The following is a 20,962-nucleotide window of genomic DNA, read 5'->3' on the forward strand; positions in this document are numbered from 1 at the left end:
TTCGACCTACCTAAGTACCCACACGGAGGGTAGACCGGGCGATCGCACCTCGCCGCAGGTCGACTTCGGACACGGGCCACTTAAGCGACCCGTTCCGTACTATCGGGATAACCGAGCGGTGTTATTCGTCGACCTCGACGGTTCGATTAATTATCGGGCGTATTCAGCCCACTGCCAACCCTTTACGTGAAGCAAGATGAGGATTCAATGAAAGAAATGACGAAGCGAAGCGGGAAACAGTTCAACACAAAGCACATTTATTCGCGATGAACGGAAAGCACACATATTCAATTCCACCAAAAGCACATAGAAAAGAAAAAGAAACACAATGCAATTTTACACAAAAAGCAAATGCGACAATGCAGATCTAATACCGATTACGCGAGCACACGGCAACACTTATACAATTTTACTTCACAGACGGCGCCGACAACACATATCCAAAACCAAGAAAAAGAATACCCTCAAGGATGAGGCGGGCCTGAGGCCGAGACCGGGTCGGGCCTACCCGTCTGGTGATGAGACGCGGAGCGGCGATGGTGCCTCAACTCCGCGGGCCTCGCGGGCAGTGTCTGGTAGGGGGTGGGAAAGGGGCCCCCTTGGTCGCACTATCTCAGCGCGGGGGGAAACAGGAGGGGGTTGCTGATGCTCGGGGTATAGAGGATTTCCACTCTGCCTCGAGTCCCGCGACGAGCGTCTCCACCTCGGCCAGGTCGCGCCGTCGGCCTCCCTGGTGTGCAGCTCCCTGCACGACGCGAGCACCCCCTCGTCTGCCCTCGCCGCCTCTCCACAGCTCCGTCCCCTGCGCTCCGACTCCAACGCACACGACGACGACCAACTCCTTCTTGCTTCTTCTTCCCAACTCCACCGACTGCGAAGTCTTAACTCTCTCTCCACTTGACTGACGAACACGGTCGCTTATATAAGCCCCGTGGCTTCGCTCTCTCATCTTTGACCCCCTGCCTTCGACCTTTCACCTCGCTCCCCATTGGCCCGAGAAAAAGTGGGCGTGAATGCATTTTGATCCATAAATTTGCATATATCGATCGCCCTCCAACGCCCTGGGGGCGGGGCCAAATCGCCCCTCGCTCACCGATTGGACGGAACAAAAGTGGGCGTGTGTCGTTTTTGATCCGTTTTTGAAGTGGAAAATCCGTGGTTTTGTACACGCTGTTCGGCGCGCGCCCTGCACGAGTCCAACACCGGTACCCACAAGCGGCGCAAGAACGGTGGCGATGCGACGGTTGCGAGGTGTGGCGTGAGGCAGCGCCGCGGTGGGTGGTTGATGTTGTGGTTGGTGGTGGTAATCATGGCGGTTGGTCCAAAATAAAGATAGTAAAAGAAAAACGGCTATCCTGAAGAGTCGCAGCACGCATAAATGACATGTATTCCCACTAGACAACGGGTTTGGGCCTAACTACACATATACTTACCGAGATATCTCACCTAAGGGACCTGAATGGTGGTTTGCGAATCTGGTAACCACAACACTACCCCCTCCCCTTTTTACAGACTCGTCCCGAGTCGTCAAATTTTCGTGTGCCATCATGTGTAGTTTTCCCCTAGTACATTTTACCTACGGATCCCTGAGTGCGACATTCATGCTATTCGTGTCCCCAAAATAAATAACCTGAGGGCTGCGTAACTACCTAAACAAACTCACTCACACGGACGACTTAAATAAAATTGCCGGCGCTAAGACAGACATGCCGGGGGCGCACTCATATTTACAGTACATCTTAACCTTAACTTACAAATTTTACACTAAACCATGGCCCAGGATCACTGAACTCTGCAAAAAGAAAGCAGTTAGCAGGGAGCCAGGCTGCTCGCATGCAATCTCTGGCTCAAAACAATGCAGGTGACAGGGAACGTGGCTGGCTGCTCACACGCAGTCCAAGGCCTTCCCTTTTGAACTGAACGCAGTGAACCACAACGGTGCATGGGCTGCACAAACGCAGTCTCCGTGCCAGCTCAAGTGGCACACGCAATGAACACAACGAATGGATGGATGAATGGATGGACCGAATGCAGTGAACCACAACGGTGCATGGGCTGCACAAACGCAGTCTCCGTGCCAGCTCAAGTGGCACACGCAATGAGCACAACGAATGGATGGATGAACACAAACACGGTGCACGGGCCGCCACTGCAGGCCCGTGTTGTAGCTGCCAACGGGGCAGTTCTCGCAGCTTGCAAACTGTTGCCTTGCGGATCCTGGCGCACATGGAAATGAACAGGGGGGGGCAAAGCAATATTGAACGGGGCTGGTGAACGTGGGCAGTGGGCATGGCATGGCAAAGGCAGCAGGCAAACACAGCCCGCAGAAGAAGGCCGCTGCAGGCAAACACAGCCGGCAGATGAACTGGCCGGCACAGGCCTTGAAGAAAAACAGCCAGCCGGCAGATGAAGTGGGCCGGCACAGGCCTTGCAGCACAGCAGCTGCAGACGATCCAGCCGGCACAGGCCTTGCAGCACAGCAGATGAAGTGGCCGGCACAGGCCTTGAAGCAAAACACGGCCAGCTGGTGGCACAGGCCTTGCAGCACAGCAGCTGCAGACGATCCAGCCGGCACAGACCTTGCAGCAAAACAACAGCTGCCGATGAAGTTGGCCGGCACAGGCCTTGAAGAAAAACAGCCAGCCGGCTGAAGTGGCCAGCACAGGCCTTGAAGCAAAACACGGCCAGCCGATGAAGTGGCCAGCCTTTGCCGTTCCGTGGAGGTTGGTGGAGGGAGTGCGGTGGTGCTGGCCTTTCGGAAGGCGGGCTCGGACCTACCTACCTGTCTCCCTCCCAACCTATCGCCTTTGCCTGTCACTGTACATACCCACTCCCTTAATTTGTCAAACCCCAATTTAGCCCCAACTTATTTTTTTGTTGTTTTTATTTTTACTTCCCCACTATAAATCGTCCCCTAACCCCCTTTATCGTCTTTGTTCGGCTAACCTATCCTGTCACCTAGCCTACTCCCAACCCCTACGTTCCCTTCCCGGAGGGGAATAAGGGAGAGCTAACGTCCTGTGCTGAGGCCCAACGAAGCCTCAGAATGGCCTCCCCAGAGTTCAGCGATTTATAACCAAAGTGGGTCCAGCGGCCCACAACGACAGCGAGGGGATGGATGGTGCGGAGGGGTACATCTCCTAATGTACCCTATCCATTTAACCTGTTAAACTACCCCGGGGCTTTCAACAAGCGCCTCTCGCTTAAACTATTGGTTCTAACAACCCAGATTCCCGTCGCCTGTGTTGGTGTCCTCACAATTTCGGGCCTCGCCCCCCAATTTTCTCTCCGTGCCCTCACACGGTCTCCTGGCTGGGACACGTGGCTCCCTTTGGCAGGCACGACCCTCTGCCGAATCTCCCGCTATGGCACCCCCGGGCACTACACTGCCTCTGAGCCTACCAGCTCCCTAACACCGGGGAGTTCCCCCCATGGCACCTCCCCTGAAACGCACACGTGGCAGGCCGGCCTCCCGGGCCCCTTTCCGAGGGTCACCCGTGCCCACAACACTGCCCACGCGGCTAATGGCGCCCCGGGCCCCCGCACCAAGCAGGCGCACCCGTGCCCACTACTCTATCCCGGCCCCCCATGGGCCCATGGCCTACCGCGGCCGACTAGCCTGGTGCCCGGGGTACCCACTCAGCGATACTCACCTTTCGCAGCCACGCTCCCAAGCCCGTCAACAGGGCTCCTGCACCCCTCCAAATGGGTCTCGAGCCTACTTTCCCACCAACAACAAAACGACCTCCATTTTTCAATTTGACTAACCCCCTAACTCACTTTATACTGACCCCGGGGTCCCTTGGGTGGGAGTCACTCCTCCCCCCAATCACTCATCGCACCATGCATTCCCCATTCACTCCACACACACAGACCCGCTGGCCTCACTCACTCACCAAGCACATGCCTCACAATTCACCAACTCTTCAACACACTCACCACTGAACTCTGCCATCCTTCTAACTACCTCCCCTAACTAACTCGTGCTCCCACGTCGTCCCTTAAACTAGTAGCACGTTCCTTTTAACCTACGTAGCTAAACTACGTCCCCTCTACACATTCACAAGTCTGTCACTGTCTCCAAATAAATCATTTATTTCCCAACCTAAAGCTCACTAAATCCCTCTACCTTATCCATTCCACGGACTCCATGAGGACTTACCCCTGCCCCATGAAGTCGGTCTAGCTAAGCTAACCCTTCCCCCTAACTAGTTTCCATCCTGTGCCCAGGTCAAGGGGGTCTTCCACCCCTTGCCCAGGAATCCTGTGCACCCGAAAGTGAGGCTTGCTGCTATTTTTTTTTTCCATGCGCATCACCAGCGCGGCAACTCGCGCACTTTGCACCTGCCCGTGACGTCATGCAGCTGCACGTGTTCCTCGTCCCTCCTTGGACGGTACCATCCGGCAGAGATACCCCTCCTGCCGGATTCCAACCCCACGTGCAGCCATGGCGTCACCGTGCGCATAAAAAAAAACACAAGCCCCACGTCTCGAGGGGTTCCCCACGCGAACACATGTGCTTTGCCCGTTGGAGCTTAACACACACGATCGCGTGGAGAACCCGTCCGGTCCAAATCCATTTACCTGCCTAAACTTTGTCCGTCCGCGGGATCGGCAAATCCACCGCGTGCGTTTCCGGACCGGGACTTCATTCCCGCAAGCGAGCACGTGGCGGTCTCGTGCGTTGCACAGCACGGACCTCGTGCTCACTGCTGGGTGAACCCGGCACGGTCCCCGAAACAACTACAGCCGCTACTCGGCTTTCTTTTCTCCCATGTCGCCGTCGTCGCCATTCGACCCACGCACACCTGCGTGTTACCACGCTCACACTCCACTCCATCACATTCACACCGGGAGACGCGGCTGCGTGCTCCCGCATGCCAACCGACATCTCCCTCACATACCGCTCTCTCACACACACGGTCTCCCTTGCACTCGGCCGTTCACTCACGCATGCTACCTCCCTCGCACACGGTGCCTCACCCACACACGCGGGGGCACTCACACACGGTGCCTCACTCACACACGCGGGGGAACTCAACCGCGGTTCCTCATCCACACTGGCCGTTTCACTCACACACACGGCCTCTTCCACACACGGTTCCTCATCCACACACCGTTCCTCACTCATACACGCGGGGGCACTCAACCGCGGTGCCTCATCCACACTGGCCGTTTCATCCACACAGACGGCCTCTTCCACACACGGTGCCTCATCCACACACCGTGCCTCACTCATACACGCGGGGGCACTCAACCGCGGTGCCTCATCCACACTGGCCGTTTCATCCACACAGACGGCCTCTTCCACACACGGTGCCTCATCCACACATGGCGTGCTGGGAAGCACGTACTCTGGCACAATCGCCACCTCACCACTCACACACGGGGTCGCTTCCACACACGGGGACGCACTCACACCTTGCACCACACACAGGGACAACCACACTGGGGATTCGTGTCCCCACAAGGGTCTCCGGGGCCTCTATACCCCCCAAGCTCTCCGTGCACCTGTCCACAGCACTCGTCCCCTCAACCTCGCAAAGCACGACCGAACTCACCTGGTCGTGACTCGCCTCAAGGGGGCATACTCCCTCCCCTCGTTCCTGGAGGAGGCCAACCAGCTGCTCGCACTGGGTCCCTACACGCTCCGCGAGCTCAACCTCACTGTCCTCCACTACCTCCGTGTGTGTGTGTGCGTCACTCACCCCGTCTTCATCGTGTAGTCTCTCCTCTATTTTTTCTGTCTCCCGTGTCTCTATACATTTATAAGTTTCTGTCGTCGTCACCTCGTGTCTCGTCTCACACGTTTTGGTCTCCCCATTTAATTTTTCCCTTTTGGTCACCATCGATTCCTCTGTCACGACCCTCGCCCAACACGCCCCCCGAATTATTTTTTTACCCGCCTCCACCGCGGGCCTGTTAGCCGTTGCACCCCCTTCCAGCTCGTTTGCTTCCACACGTGGAGTCGCCATTCCCAGCTCCCTGGTCACGGCCTTCATGCCCGCCTGCAGGCATCGGCCCATGTTCTGCGTCTCACCCCGGAGCTCTTTCATTTCTTCCTTCATGTTTGCTTCCATTCCGTTTATTTGCTGTGTATTCGCATCCATCCTCGTTTTTACTTCATTTGTATTTGTATCCATCTTTTTGTTCATTTGTTGTGTATTCGCATCCATCTTTTGTGTATTCGCATCCATCTTTTCGTTCATGCCTTTCATTTCGTTTTTCATTTCATTTGTATTTGCATCCATCCTTGCTGTCATTGCCGCCAGCATGGCGCATAGCTGGGCCATGTCGGGTGCGCTTGGGTGAGCCGTTTCGGCAAGGGTCGGGGGGTTTTGGTGGAGGGGGGAAGGGGAGGTGTCATACACCGCGGCCGCTGCCGCACCTATTTCTGGCTCTGGGTTCAGTTGGGCGAGTCCGTGTTCCTGCACAATCAACATTTCCTGCTCGGGGATTCCATCCTGGACCATGGATTCTACACATTCTACATCCATTTCTAATACCCCGGCTCCCGCTCGCCTTGAGACGCCATCTTGCTTCTCGTGAAGGGTTAATTTGAATCGCTCGTAATTTGGAGGGAATCGGGGGTCGCTTCTCTCACCCCTGGACCGATTCCCGTGAATTTAATTGGAGACAGGAGAGCCCGTTTTCCTGTTCTCCGATACCAGTGCCGCGAGGAGGGCGATGGATTTGTATCGCACGACCTGACACCAGTGTTGCGGATTCGCGCCCGCCGGCGTGCTGACGGCCACGTAACTCGAATCGCGGCACGTCGCCCACCGGACGGACAATCCAGTCGTGACCCTCTCGGACTAACGCCGGGAACCAGTCACAGGTGGACCTTTCGGTCTCACCGCGATCGAGCCAATCAGCCCCCGCGTGGGATAGGGTTGCTCGCCAAATTCGACCTACCTAAGTACCCACACGGAGGGTAGACCGGGCGATCGCACCTCGCCGCAGGTCGACTTCGGACACGGGCCACTTAAGCGACCCGTTCCGTACTATCGGGATAACCGAGCGGTGTTATTCGTCGACCTCGACGGTTCGATTAATTATCGGGCGTATTAAGCCCACTGCCAACCCTTTACGTGAAGCAAGATGAGGATTCAATGAAAGAAATGACGAAGCGAAGCGGGAAACAGTTCAACACAAAGCACATTTATTCGCGATGAACGGAAAGCACACATATTCAATTCCACCAAAAGCACATAGAAAAGAAAAAGAAACACAATGCAATTTTACACAAAAAGCAAATGCGACAATGCAGATCTAATACCGATTACGCGAGCACACGGCAACACTTATACAATTTTACTTCACAGACGGCGCCGACAACACATATCCAAAACCAAGACAAAGAATACCCTCAAGGATGAGGCGGGCCTGAGGCCGAGACCGGGTCGGGCCTACCCGTCTGGTGATGAGACGCGGAGTGGCGATGGTGCCTCAACTCCGCGGGCCTCGCGGGCAGTGTCTGGTAGGGGGTGGGAAAGGGGCCCCCTTGGTCGCACTATCTCAGCGCGGGGGGAAACAGGAGGGGGTTGCTGATGCTCGGGGTATAGAGGATTTCCACTCTGCCTCGAGTCCCGCGACGAGCGTCTCCACCTCGGCCAGGTCGCGCCGTCGGCCTCCCTGGTGTGCAGCTCCCTGCACGACGCGAGCACCCCCTCGTCTGCCCTCGCCGCCTCTCCACAGCTCCGTCCCCTGCGCTCCGACTCCAACGCACACGACGACGACCAACTCCTTCTTGCTTCTTCTTCCCAACTCCACCGACTGCGAAGTCTTAACTCTCTCTCCACTTGACTGACGAACACGGTCGCTTATATAAGCCCCGTGGCTTCGCTCTCTCATCTTTGACCCCCTGCCTTCGACCTTTCACCTCGCTCCCCATTGGCCCGAGAAAAAGTGGGCGTGAATGCATTTTGATCCATAAATTTGCATATATCGATCGCCCTCCAACGCCCTGGGGGCGGGGCCAAATCGCCCCTCGCTCACCGATTGGACGGAACAAAAGTGGGCGTGTGTCGTTTTTGATCCGTTTTTGAAGTGGAAAATCCGTGGTTTTGTACACGCTGTTCGGCGCGCGCCCTGCACGAGTCCAACACCGGTACCCACAAGCGGCGCAAGAACGGTGGCGATGCGACGGTTGCGAGGTGTGACGTGAGGTGGCTCCGCGGTGGGTGGTTGATGTTGTGGTTGGTGGTGGTAATCATGGCGGTTGGTCCAAAATAAAGATAGTAAAAGAAAAACGGCTATCCTGAAGAGTCGCAGCACGCATAAATGACATGTATTCCCACTAGACAACGGGTTTGGGCCTAACTACACTATATACTTACCGAGATATCTCACCTAAGGGACCTGAATGGTGGTTTGCGAATCTGGTAACCACAACAATATAATAAACAAACAGATCGTCCGGCTTAATGTCCATCCGAGGGATGATGCACATATTCACACCACACCTGCTGCACACCGTGGTAATAGTTTATAGCTGGGTGGAGATTCAAACCCAAGCTCGATGTCTCAAGAACGAATGTGCACACCTGTATGCTGTCCTTTCAGCCAGCATTTGAATGTGCATGCTCCAATGAGTTGCTCTTGAAGACTAAATCAATTTTGAATGGAGAGTGTTTAAAGTTTACAAGGTGTAGGGCTTTGTAACTTTCTTTATTTCTCATTCTTTTGTGCACCTGTCATCGTACTCCATCAATATATTGCACGACAGGCTACGCGGCATGCTGAGTTGGTGGCAGCAGACGAGGTCCTATCCTGGTGTCAGAAGCAAAGTCTTGCTCCAGATTCCGTTTTTCCTCACACGACCCTTTACGTCACCGTTGAACCCTGCATTATGTGCACGGCCGCTTTGCGATTCTTGCATATCCTTTCTCTATTTGTTAATTTCAAAAAATACATCCTTTTGGCATCATCTTTGGAACACCGAGTTGCAGGCTTCTGATGTGCTCAGAACCTGATCTACCTGGAATACCTGTGTTCAGTGGTGATAAAAGCAAAACGCAGCACTTGCCTGTGATGCGATAAATGGAATTTAATTTTTTTTTGCAGATTGTGCTGATTTTCTCATTTCCGAGGATCAGGAAAGTGCACTTTGATGTGGGTTTGTGCATTTTGGTAGAATGCTTTGTTTTTAACATTGTGTTGTTTCAATATTTTTCCCGAGATGATGGTTGTTTATCCTTCTCGTTAACACCACCCAGGTCATTTCACTATTTGTTTTGATTGATAGTTCATGAGTAATTGTGTAATCTTCTGTTTCGATTCCTCATGGTGATATTTTGGAACTCCGAATTGATATTGGTTATTTAATTCAAACCATGTGTCAAATTCGCTAAAAAAAAAGACACTGGCCCTATTTTGACATGAAAATTGTTTTACACCTCCGCAGGGAAAAGTGCTGGAGGTGTTATATTTTTGGGTTGTCCATCCTGTTGTGCATGCGTGCGTAGAAGATTTTCATTACCGCCATAACTTGTGAACCACTGAAATAATATTGACCAAGCTGAGTACCAGTATGTAATGCATTATGGTGCATATATTGGAAATCATTTTGCGGATAATAACACGAGTTAGAAGCATCTGATGGGCTTCCTTTCTCTCTCTCTCTCTCTCTCTCTTGACCTTTAATTGAGATCAAATGTAACAGAGGGGAGACATTGAATGTGGGTGGAGGCCAATCCATCAACTCCTCTGCATCAAATTGTATTTTCAAGTTTTGTTTTTTTAGGGGGGTAGGTGTTGGGGTGGAGAGGATATGTCATCTCCCTAAGTTCAACACTTATAGCTAATTATTTGGAATTGTGCTTTGTGGTTACAAGGTTCCATCAAACTGTTCCTGATTTGGTTTAATTTTTTAGGCACTTGGAGGGACGAAGAATCCAAAGGACAATAAAATGCAGGACTGCAGTTGAGGGGGTAGAACAAGTTATGAACCAATGATCGTGTGCGAGACGGAGGTGTCTGACCTAAACATTCACGATATTTGATGCAATCTATGCATAGTATTACATCATCCTTTAATAAGTGATGTCTACCTGCAAACTTACTTGACTAATGTAGATCAAGTGACAGGTTTCATCATGATCTCCATGATCAAGCAAGGAGTGAGTCGCAAAAAATTGTTTTGAACTTGGAAGAGCAGACAGAAAAATGCACGGAATAGTGAAACCAAACCTATGTGATTGTTACAATGCTCTTGATTTCAAAATTTGAGTCTTAATTCTAGTCAAGACCAGAGTTTTTCATACTTTGCACACTATGTTTACCAGCAGTTTCAACAATCCAGAATTGCTGTATCCTTAATTTATTCCAAATAAATGCACAGGAGCAAATGTAGTACACTTTTATTTTGTACTGTTTATGGAGTTCTCTCGAGCCTTGTATCCTGGACTCGATCCCTGATAATGTCACACAAACAAAAATATTGCTTTTCTGGTGCAGTTCTGGCAGGCTTCCCTGCATCTTGGAACACAGTATTTCAGAGAGTACATAAAGCCGGTCATCTTAACTGCATTTTGTTTATGTGGATTAGAACCTGGGATTAACAAATATATATATTTCATTAACTGCATTTTAAAAATTAAGATTTCTTAATTATTTCAATAATAGGGCATTGTGTGACAGTGCCAAATTGGCTTTGTAATTCAAGATGTGCAAATGGACTTGGTTACCTTTTTATATCTTGTTATTGTTGTACTTGAAATACAAAATAGGCCTCTGCATGGTTACCATATAGACCTTGCCAATAAGCGACAAAGAAAGTGTTCTGTGGATTGTGATATAGCCTCGATGCAATAGAGAGACATGACAGAAGTAAATAGACACATAAGATTTATTCATTTCATCTGTGTAAAACAAGTTTTACTCGGTGATTTGTAGGAATATTCAACTATTTCTTTGCAGAAACGAGTTCCTGTGTCGTGTATGACAATTAACAATGCCCCGAACCCAAGGGATCACATGACCTTTCCTATTTTCAAGGAGGAAGAATTGTTGGCCATTTGGAAGGTGGAGTCAGCCAGCGTCAGATAGCTCAGAACCTTGGCATTCTGCTTTCTGTGGTCAATCAGGTGATTGTGCAATTCAGCAGTGAAGGCAAGGACTCCACAGCTTCCGGTTCTGGTCGGCCTGGGCCCTCAGAGAGATGTCTTTGAGCTGTCAAGCGGTCCATTGAGAAAACTCCCCGTTGCAAGGCAGCAGATGTTGCAGAGGAGGCCCAGGTTAGCTCAAGTACTGCCGTGCAGTACCTTCATCAACTGAGCTACTATGGGAGATCAGCTCAGAGAAAACCTCTTCTTCGATCAGCCAGCATTCAGAGGAGAAACAAGTGGGCTGACAAGATGGCCAACAGACCCTTGGAGTTTTGACAAACTGTCATTTTTTTTCAGATGACTCCCAACTTGCTCAATTTTCTGACCGTGGACGTATATGGGTCTGGAGACTTCCCAGTCACGAACGAGTTCTGTTTGAACTGTTTGCAGCCAACTGTCAAACACGGTGGTTTTTCAGTGATGGTGTGGGGAGCAATCTGGAGCACTGGTCGGTCAGAACTTGGGGAGTGTGTTGGCAACATCAACTCTACGCTATACTTTTCTATCCTTGAGGATGGACTTCTCCCCATCTCTCCACTGGTCAGATGATCAATCTGACCACTGGAGCTCGATGCCACACTGCAAAAAAAAGACCAAAGAATGGCGGGGCAGAAATGGGATCAAGCGACTTCCAAGGCCAAGTCAGTTTCCTGACATGAATATTGAATATCATTGAACATCTCTGGGCCATATTGGATTGAGTTGTGTGGAAAAAGTCCAGGAAACCAACATCACGGGCAGAATTGCGAAATCTTTTGCGGGAAACCTGGGCAGAAATCTCACAAGAGAAAATTTCAGAACTCGTTAGTTCTATACCTGAAAGCGTAAAACCATTGAAATCTTCAAATGGAAAGTCTCCCAAATAACTAGTGTGTGTATTAAAATGGATCAACTGTTCTTCAAATGTTAAATAAATAAATTCTTCAAAAATCATGGTGTCTATTTCCTTCTGTCATGTCTGGAGATATACTCTTTTCCATATATATATTTAATCTTGTATAGGATGTAGGATTGACCTCACCAGTTGGACCTTGACTTTTGCACGCATCAAGGCCGTGGTGTATGGCTGTCGCAATGAGCGATTTGGTGGTTGTGGCTCAGTGCTGAGTGTGCACTCGGATAACCTGCCCAACACTGGCAAGTCATATCAGGTGAGCAGATTTCACTTTTTTATTCTTTGAAACATCAGCAAAAGGTATATTGCTCGTGATTACCTCCGTCACAGAAGGTGGATGGAGGTTATGTTTTCACCCATGTCTGTCTGTCTTTGTCTGTGAACAGGATATTTCAAAACTGATTCTGACAAACTTTTGTGGAGACTTTGGGTGTGTGACAAGGACGAAATGATTAGATTTTGGTGAAGATCCGGATCCGGAAACTCAAATTTTTAAACTGATTCTTCACCATTGAGTGACGGGGCAAAAAGGATAAATAGCACGATATCTCTAAAAGTTATGGACGGATTTGGATGAAACTTGGTGGACAGGTTGGATGGATGACAAGGACGAATCAATTAGATTTTGATGAAGATCCGAATCCACATATGAGAATTTTTTTAACTTTGAAGTGATTCTTCACCATTGAGAGATGGAACCAAAAACGATATATAGCATGATATTCCAAAAGGTTGTGGATGAGTTGTGACAAAACTCGGTGGATGAGTTGGTTAGGTGACAATAACAAGCCAAATTGATTTAGATTCAGGTCCGTATCCAGATCTGGCCTATTTACAAGGAGCTCCTCCACCTATCTGGCAGAAGAATGCGCTTTACCGTTCGAGTTAAGTCATCGGTCAAAGGGCGGAGGAGCTCCTTGTGAGTCAATGACCATCCATATCTGGTGCCCAACTGTGTCTGTGGACATCCTCCTGCAGACGGGTTGCCTTCTCCAGGAGTGTGGCAGGATTTTCACTCTTGCCACCGTAAAACACGTCACTCTGCAAAACACACAAGAAACGCAAATATAAATAAAAACCTACTCCGTGGGAGTACCTCCTGTACAGTGTACAGCTGCCCTTCACAGGGCAGCTCACCAATTGACAGGATTGGGGCAAAGCCTTCGGGACCCCCAGTCTTTGATGATAGGAAAAGCATGGGATAACCTTACTGTATCAGCTTGTGCTGGTGTGTGTCAGGGTGGTGCTTTGGTGGCATCCACCAGACAGTGGTGTCTTCTGGTTAACCAGAGGTGGTCCCTTCGGGTGGGTGCCTGGAATGTCCTCACTCTAAGGGAGGATGATCACCTGTCTCTGCTATCATCTGAGCTCCAGCGTATGAACACCAGTATTGTAGCATTCTCTGAGGTTCGGAGGGTAGAAAATGGTGAGATCATGGCGTGTGGTTATGCCTACCACTGGTCTGATCGCTTTGATGGTTACCATGCCCAAAATTTTGCTGTAACTGTGTCCAATAAGCTGACTCCCATGATACTGGAGGTAACACCAGTCAACGAGCGTATTATGAGACTGAGAATTTGTCACTCCTTGGGTGTCATATCCTTGAATTCTGTACATATTCCAACTGAGGTGAGTGATTTCATTGTGAAGGAAGGATTCTATGCCATGCTCGAGTCTGTGGTTGATCAGCACCCCTGGTGAGATGCTCTTTTAGTCTTGGGGGATTTTAATGCATCGACTGGCACTGACAGGGATGGTTATGGGATGTGTGTTGGTCCCCATTAGGACTAGAACTGTGAACCAGAACAGCACTAAGTTCCTTGACTTCACAATAAATCATGGACTTAAGGTGGCTGGTTCATGGTTTCAGTGTCAACAGCCTCATCGCTGGACTTTGAATTCCAACGATTGTGGTGTAGCAAACGAGATTGACCATGTGCTCATTGATGGACGCTGGAGGATGCTGCAGAGCTGCAGGGTCTACCAAAGTGCTCATTCCCTCAACACCAACCACAGGCTTGTTGGAGCAACTCTTAAGTTGCCACTCAAATCCAGGAGAATGGTTCCATCCCAGCCGAGGCTGAATGTTGGCATGCTCAAGGATGACAGGGTAGCTGAGGAGTTTGCGAACAGGCTGAGTGGGGAATTGGGGGGCAGGGGGGGGTCTGGGTATTTCAGCGAAACCTGAGTTGTGGAGTGCCTTCAAGACTATCATTCTTGATGTTGCCGCTGGATATCTTGGAACCCACCACCAGGTGAATAACTTTGTGACCCAAGGGACATTGTGTGCCATTGACCAGAGTCGCAGAGCCAGACTTGATGGCAGAGCTGAGCTGTTCAGAGAGTTGAGGCATAAAACTGCACATTCACTGAAGGTGGGCAAGGCCTATGTGCGAGGAATCTGAAGGGGTATAGCATCACCTTTGGTGAGGTGATTCTCGTCCTGCTTACAGAGGAATTTGTGCATTGCATCCTCAAAGCCTGTTCCTCGGTGTCCTGCAGTTAGAGCGGAGGGTGGTGAGCTCTTCACCGAGGAGTCTCAAGTAAAGGTCCAGGCTGACCCATGAGCTGTTGAGTTGGATGTCAGGGGTGTGACTATCGCTATTACTGACCATCCAATCAACTGTGAACCGCCTTTGTTTGTGGAAACAGGCTGCGGTGAACCAGTTGAAAGGGGCAGTTCCTAGGATCTGTGGCATCCATGCTGAACTTCTCAACGCTAGTGGAAATGCTGTACTAGTGTCATTGCATGCTGTTCTGTGCTCTGTTTGGAGCACAGGCATCATCCCAACTGGCTGGAAGAGGGGCCTTGTTGTCCCTCTCTGGAAAGGGAAGGGTGATCGCCAGGACTGCAACGACTCCCGACGGGTGACGTTGCTCTCAGTGCCAGGCAAGGTCTTTCCTCGGATAATTCTTGATGAGGTTCTCCACCATCTGCTTGACCACCAGCACCAGAGCAGTCATGCTTTACACCAAAGTGGTCAACGATTGACCATATCCTTGCCATTCGCATCCTCACCGAATGCAGATGAGAGTTTCGGCAGGGGCTGCTTGCAGCCTATGTTGATCTCTACAAAGTGTTTGATTCAGCAAATTGGGATGTCCTCTGGAGGATTCTTGGTTTTCATGGGGTGCCACCAAAACTGATCAATCTGATGTCTGAACTCTACTCTGGTCCTGAGAGTGTTGTGAGATGTGGTGGTCCCATCTCCGACTTATCTCCAGTTATTACTGGAGTTCATCAGGTGTGTGCACTGGCGTCCACACTTTTCAGCGCTTGTATGGACTGGATTCTGGGAAGGATGTTGGAGAAATCTAGCTGCGGTGCATCGTTTGGGAATGTTAAGATCTCGGACCTTGACTTTGCAGATGGTGCAGTCATCTTTGCGGAGATTATGGATATCCTTTTGGGGGTCCTCGAGGTGCTGATTGAGGAATCGGAGCTGCTGAGATTATGGGTTTCCTGGGTTAAAACTAAGATCCAGGCTTTCAATGACATCTTGGATGCTGCTATCTTGTCTATACCAGTTTGTAGGGAGTATGTTGAGGTCAGGGAGAGATTCACTTACCTTGCCAGTGATATTCATGTCTTTGCTGGCTATGAGCTAGAGGTCAACAGACGTCTGGGTCGGGCCTGGGGAGTCATGGATTCACTGGATCATGGAGTGTGGCATTGTCGGTACCTGTGCGGGACGAGGAAAGTCCGAGTCTTCAGGTCCTCGGTCTCTCTTGTTCTCCGGATGTGAGACTTGAACTCTGACCAGGGATCTGAGATGGAGTCTTAATTCCTTTGGTATCAGGTCTCTTCGGAGAATCTTTGGCTATCGCTGGTCGGACTTTATGTCCTATGAGCAGTTGCTGAGAGAGACTCAAATGAGATTTGTTACCTGCATTGTCCGTGAGCCTCAGCTGTGGCTGTATGGACATGTGGCTCGTCTTCCTGGTGCTGATCCTGCTCTCCAGATTCTCTCAGCGAGAGAGCCTCATGAGTGGAGGAGGCCAATGGGCCGACCACGTTCCTCATGGTTGCAGCAGGTTGATCAGCATCTCAAGGAGATGGGATGGGCCAGGTATCTGCCTGCGGGATGGCCAGAGGGGGCCCCTGGAGTACCAGCGGAATGTGGACGCTGCGACGCGCTGCTCTGGCGCATGCTCCCATACCTGACCTCACCTGACCTGACCTGACTTTGCGATTCCAGAGAAAACATTATTTCATGTTTTTCTTTTATTCAATATGGCTGCCAAACTATGTGACATCAATTATTCCTTAACAACCCTGTACACGCATGACTTGGGGAACATTAATGTGAAGTTTCCCCTCCATCTGTCCAGCTGTTCTGGAGAAGTGTTCTATATGTTTTAGGGTAAATCCAAATATTGCTGCCAAATCATGTGACCTATGACATCATATGTGTGAACCTTTTGTTCATCATGGATCGGTGGTCATATGTGTAAAGTTTCGCCTCAATCTGTTCAACCATTTTAGAGAATTTTTTTTAACAATATGGCTGACGAATCACGTGACTAAAGTCATCATCAAAAAAAATAATTCTGGACCATTTTATCCCAAGCAGCTCAAAATTTTTCGTACTGATCGAATATAGTGTTGTTCATATGCAATTATGACATAATGAAGGCACCTATGGTGTCATAAGAAATAGCACTCGTTTCCCATGAGAAGTACTTGCTATGTGCCAAGTTTCAATTTTTTCCTTGAAGCGGTTTCAGACATACAGAGGCCCAAAGTTTTTTCCCCTTTTTTCCAACATGACTGCCACACCACGTAACCTATGACATCATAATTATCATTAAAACATTCTAAATGAGTCGTCGCACCAATGGTGAAAAATTTGTCTCAATCCGACGAGTAGTTGCAGTGAAAAACACGAAAGTTCTGTGTGGACAAACAAACAAGAAAAAGAGCAATCAGAGTTTGCAAAATTAATCAGGAATTCTTTTGTGTGGTGTTTATGTACTGGTGTGTTCCATAATTAATGAGACATTATTAGAACTGCCACTTCATACATTATTCAATTTAATTTATAATAGGATTAAAATGAATTCAATTAGAATCAAATGGAAGACAAAATAGGTACGTACAGTCCTGCATTGGAGTAATCAGAAGGAACCCAAACAAGTAAAAAGCAGATGAAGTCATCAGGAGGAACCTGGATAGGACTCGCATTTCAGCTGCAGCTTCTCGACCTTCAAACCCATCCAGGCACAGCCAAGTGAGCCTTATTCCAAAAAAAAATCCCATATCAAAAAATTAAATAATTCTGGCTGCCAGGCCATGAAAAATATCCGATGAAGTTGAAATTTAAAACATTTATTCTCCATCACTACTTGATCATAAATGTGAAGTTTCACGTCGATTGATTTAAGCGGTTCCAAAGAAAACATTATTTTATATTTTTCTTCTATCCAATATGGCTGCCAAACCATGTGACCTATCAATTATTCCTTGAGTAATAGACCCATGGCTTGGGGAACAATTGTGTGAAGTTTTCCCTCTATTTGTCCAGCCATTCTGGTGAAGATTTTTATAGGTTTTAGGGTAAGTCCAATATGGCTGCCAAACCATGTGACCTTTGACATCATATATGTGAACCTTTTGTTCTTCATGGATAGGTGGTCATACATGTAAAGTTTAGTCTCGATCTGTTCAGCCACTTCAGAGAGGAAACTTTTTGAAGGTTTTTTAATATTTTTATTTTTTATGTTTTAATTTTTTTTTAAACAATGTGAATGACATCGTCATTTTTTTTTTTTCTGTGGACCATTTTATCCCGAGACCACCCTCAAAATTTTTCAAACCGATCAGATGTAGCTTTCTACATATGCAATTATGATGTCATAACGAAGCCACCTATGATGTCATCAAAACATCACACCTATTCCACATGAGGAGTACTTGCTATGTGCAAAGTTTCAATTTTTTCATTGATGAGGTTTCAAAGATAGACGTCCAAAGTTTTTCCGTTTTTACAACATGGCTGCCACAGCATGTGACCTATTGTGTCATAATTGTGATTAAAACATTCCACATCAGTCACACCTATGGTGAAAATGTCATCTCAATCCGACAAACGGTTGCAGAGAAAAACACAAAAGTTCTGTGCAGACAAACAAACAAACAGACAGACAAATCGACCCAAAAGCAATGTCCTCCCCTTCGGCGAGGGTAACTAGAACGGCACTCAATTGAGTGCATTCCAGACAGACAGACCGACTACAGTAATTATATACTGTGAGTCTGCACGTTCTATCAAGACGAGATTCCGTACAATTTGCCAAATTGTGATCCAAAGTACTTCTGAGCTGCAGGTTCATGTTCCGATTTCTGGACTACAGTGTTCAAAATGTAAAATTCAATAGAAATGAAATATATGATAGACCGACGTCGTTTCGACAGATATAGTGAACCTATTGTTTAACCCCGCTTGCGCTATGTGCGTGGGTTAAGAATACATTTATTTTCTTTTCTTCTTTATATCTTCTTATGTGTTGAAAAAGGAATAATAATAATAGTAATAATATCAGTTTGTCTTGGCCAATTGTGAGTACTATATATATATCATTGGTAGAACTTATTGACAGGCCCTCATACAGCTTAGACTTCATCCATCCATCAGATTTCCATTTTTTTTTGTCCAAAGAAGTCTATCTAAAGTTAAATAGTCTAAGTTTTATCCATCATTAATTTTTATTTCTTACTTGCTGGTTGTGGCCTTGGATTTTTAGAGTGGTTCCTTTTGAAATCAGTTCCTCGTCTTTCCGAAACATTTTCTGCACAGGATGAATTCCATGTAAATCACCATTAAGGCCCCAGTTGAATGTGATCCAAATTTTCCATTATTCTTGCTAATGACTATTCTTAATTATGATTGTTACAGTGCATATCTGGACACAGGGCACAAGAAGCTGTGGACATGTTAAAAAGTTTCTACAGGGGACAAAATCCTCATGGTGAGTCTTTTCCTTGGGACAACTTGTGGACTGATAACTTTTCTTTTCAAGGTCTTTATTACCTCTGCCACCAAAGGTGGACGGAGGTTGTATTTTCACCCATTTGTCTGGCTGTCTGTGAGCAGGATATCTCAGAGTTAAAGACATATTCGGATGAAAATTGGTGGACATGTTGGGTGTGTGATAAGGATGAATTAATTAGATTTTGGTGAAGATCCAAATATGGTTACTAGAATTTTTAAAGTGATTCTTCACCATTGAGAGATGGGGCCAAAAATGACATGTAGCATGATATCTCAAGCAGTTGTGGACGGATTAGGACAAAACATCCTCTCTGCCCTTTTCACACTGTCAATTACGCTCGGTCATCTTCCATCTGCTTGGAAAAATGCCAACATCACTGTATTATATCAAAGAAGCTCACCTGGATCGGGATCAACAGTCAATGACGTCATAAAATATCAAAATTTTGTTCATGCGCAGAATCTGGTCACGTGATTGGGTGAATGGAAGCCTTCTCAATGCTGATTACAGCAATACATGTTTACAGGTTACAGGTCATGTTTTTTGCTGAGGGCATAGCTGTGCTGCTGATGCAATGCCTGAAGCTTAGGGCAGGATTTTCTTTTTCACGTTTTACGCCTGATTTCAACCTGTTAATAAGCGAAGAATTTGATGCGGTCAATACACCTTCATTAGGCATCAGATATGAAGCTTGTGGCCAAGTTTCATCAAAAGTGTGTTTTGGTTCAAGCGATAATGACTGAAGTGTTTACGGACTGACTGACTGACACTTCCAGACACTGCTCGATCGCGTAAGCTCACCCAACTAAAGTCCAGGTGAGCAAAAAAGGTACAAAAGCTTGTCCCCTTAACTACACACCAATCAGTTTACTTCCAGTCATCAGCAAGGTCATGGAATCCATCATCGCAGTTGATATGAAATTCTCCCTTTTCTTCAACAACCTTATCTCAGATCACCAATTTGGTTTCAAACCAGGTCACTCCACCTTGGACATGCTGCTTCCACTCGCCCAACAATGGATGGAGGCATTCAATGTCAGAAGTGAGATTAGGGCTGTCTCTCTGGACATATATCGTGCTTTTGATGGCCTGGCATGCTGCCTTACTCTCCAAACTCTCTGCCTATGGCATCCAGGGCCAACTCCACACATGGCTTTCTGATTTCTTCAACTCTTAGTCATTGTGTGGCTCTCAACGGAATCATTTCATCTCCTCCCCCTGTCAAGGCTGGAGTGCCTAAAGGCAGTGTTCTGGACACAGTCATATTCCTGATCTTCATCAATGATCTCTCTGACTCTCTAGAAAGTCCCCTTTATCTATTTACTGATTATTCCACCCTCTGCCATGACATCCCTCATCCTTCAGACAGACATGCTGCAGCTTATTCCCTCTCTTCAGTCCTTGAAAAAAAAAATCACCAGCTGGTCAAACACTTGGAATATTTCTTTCAATCCTGACAAATCTAACATTCTCACTTGCTGTCTCCAAAAGAACCGTCTGGCAAACCCTCCTATGTACTTTCTCAACAATTCTCTTGAGGAAGTTCACTTGTTCAAACTCCGAGGTCTCACGATCAGCCATTATTTTTCTTGGGCAAACCACATTTCAAAATTGGGCTCCAAAGCCAGCCACTGACTGGGTATCATCCATCCTACAAAGTCCTTCCTTGGCACACCTGAACTCCTATCCACCAACAAGGCTTTCATTCACAGCTTGATGGAGTATTGCTCTCCCCTCTGGGCTGGCTCCCTTACATCAAATCTTCATCAGCTTGACGCCATGGAAACCAAGGCCTTTAAGATTATTGGAATCTCTCGTGATAAAGCTAAGTATGGGCTGATCACTTCACCATTGCAGACAGGTTGGTGTGGTGGTCTTCATCTTCTACAGACATGCCACCTTTCTGGTCTTGCACCCTCTGCCATTTTCGTGCGCTCTTCCCCCTCCCTACGCTCCAGGTTTCTGC

General features: G+C 48.1%; 1 protein-coding gene across 8 annotated transcripts in view; it reads left to right on the forward strand.

The window, feature by feature from the left end:
* Positions 1-20,962, forward strand: part of ADAT2 (adenosine deaminase tRNA specific 2) — a 49,922-nt gene that overhangs the window by 18,447 nt on the left and 10,513 nt on the right. For 4 of the 8 annotated variants that reach the window (XM_085881752.1, XM_085881749.1, XM_085881751.1 and 1 more), the window contains exons 4-6: positions 8,729-8,878; positions 12,152-12,259; positions 18,900-18,972. In XM_085881752.1, the coding sequence (XP_085737878.1) occupies positions 8,729-8,878; positions 12,152-12,259; positions 18,900-18,972 (331 nt within the window). Of the gene's footprint in view, positions 1-8,728; positions 8,879-9,066; positions 9,115-12,151; positions 12,260-18,899; positions 18,973-20,962 lie in introns of all 8 variants that reach the window. The other 4 variants (XM_085881753.1, XM_085881754.1, XM_085881755.1 and 1 more) reach the window with 2 other exon arrangements.

Source organism: Eptatretus burgeri, chromosome 5, assembly GCF_056783735.1.
Source record: "Eptatretus burgeri isolate ZD-2024b chromosome 5, Ebu_testis_v1, whole genome shotgun sequence".
In the NCBI taxonomy this organism is placed as follows: Eukaryota; Metazoa; Chordata; class Myxini; order Myxiniformes; family Myxinidae; genus Eptatretus; species Eptatretus burgeri.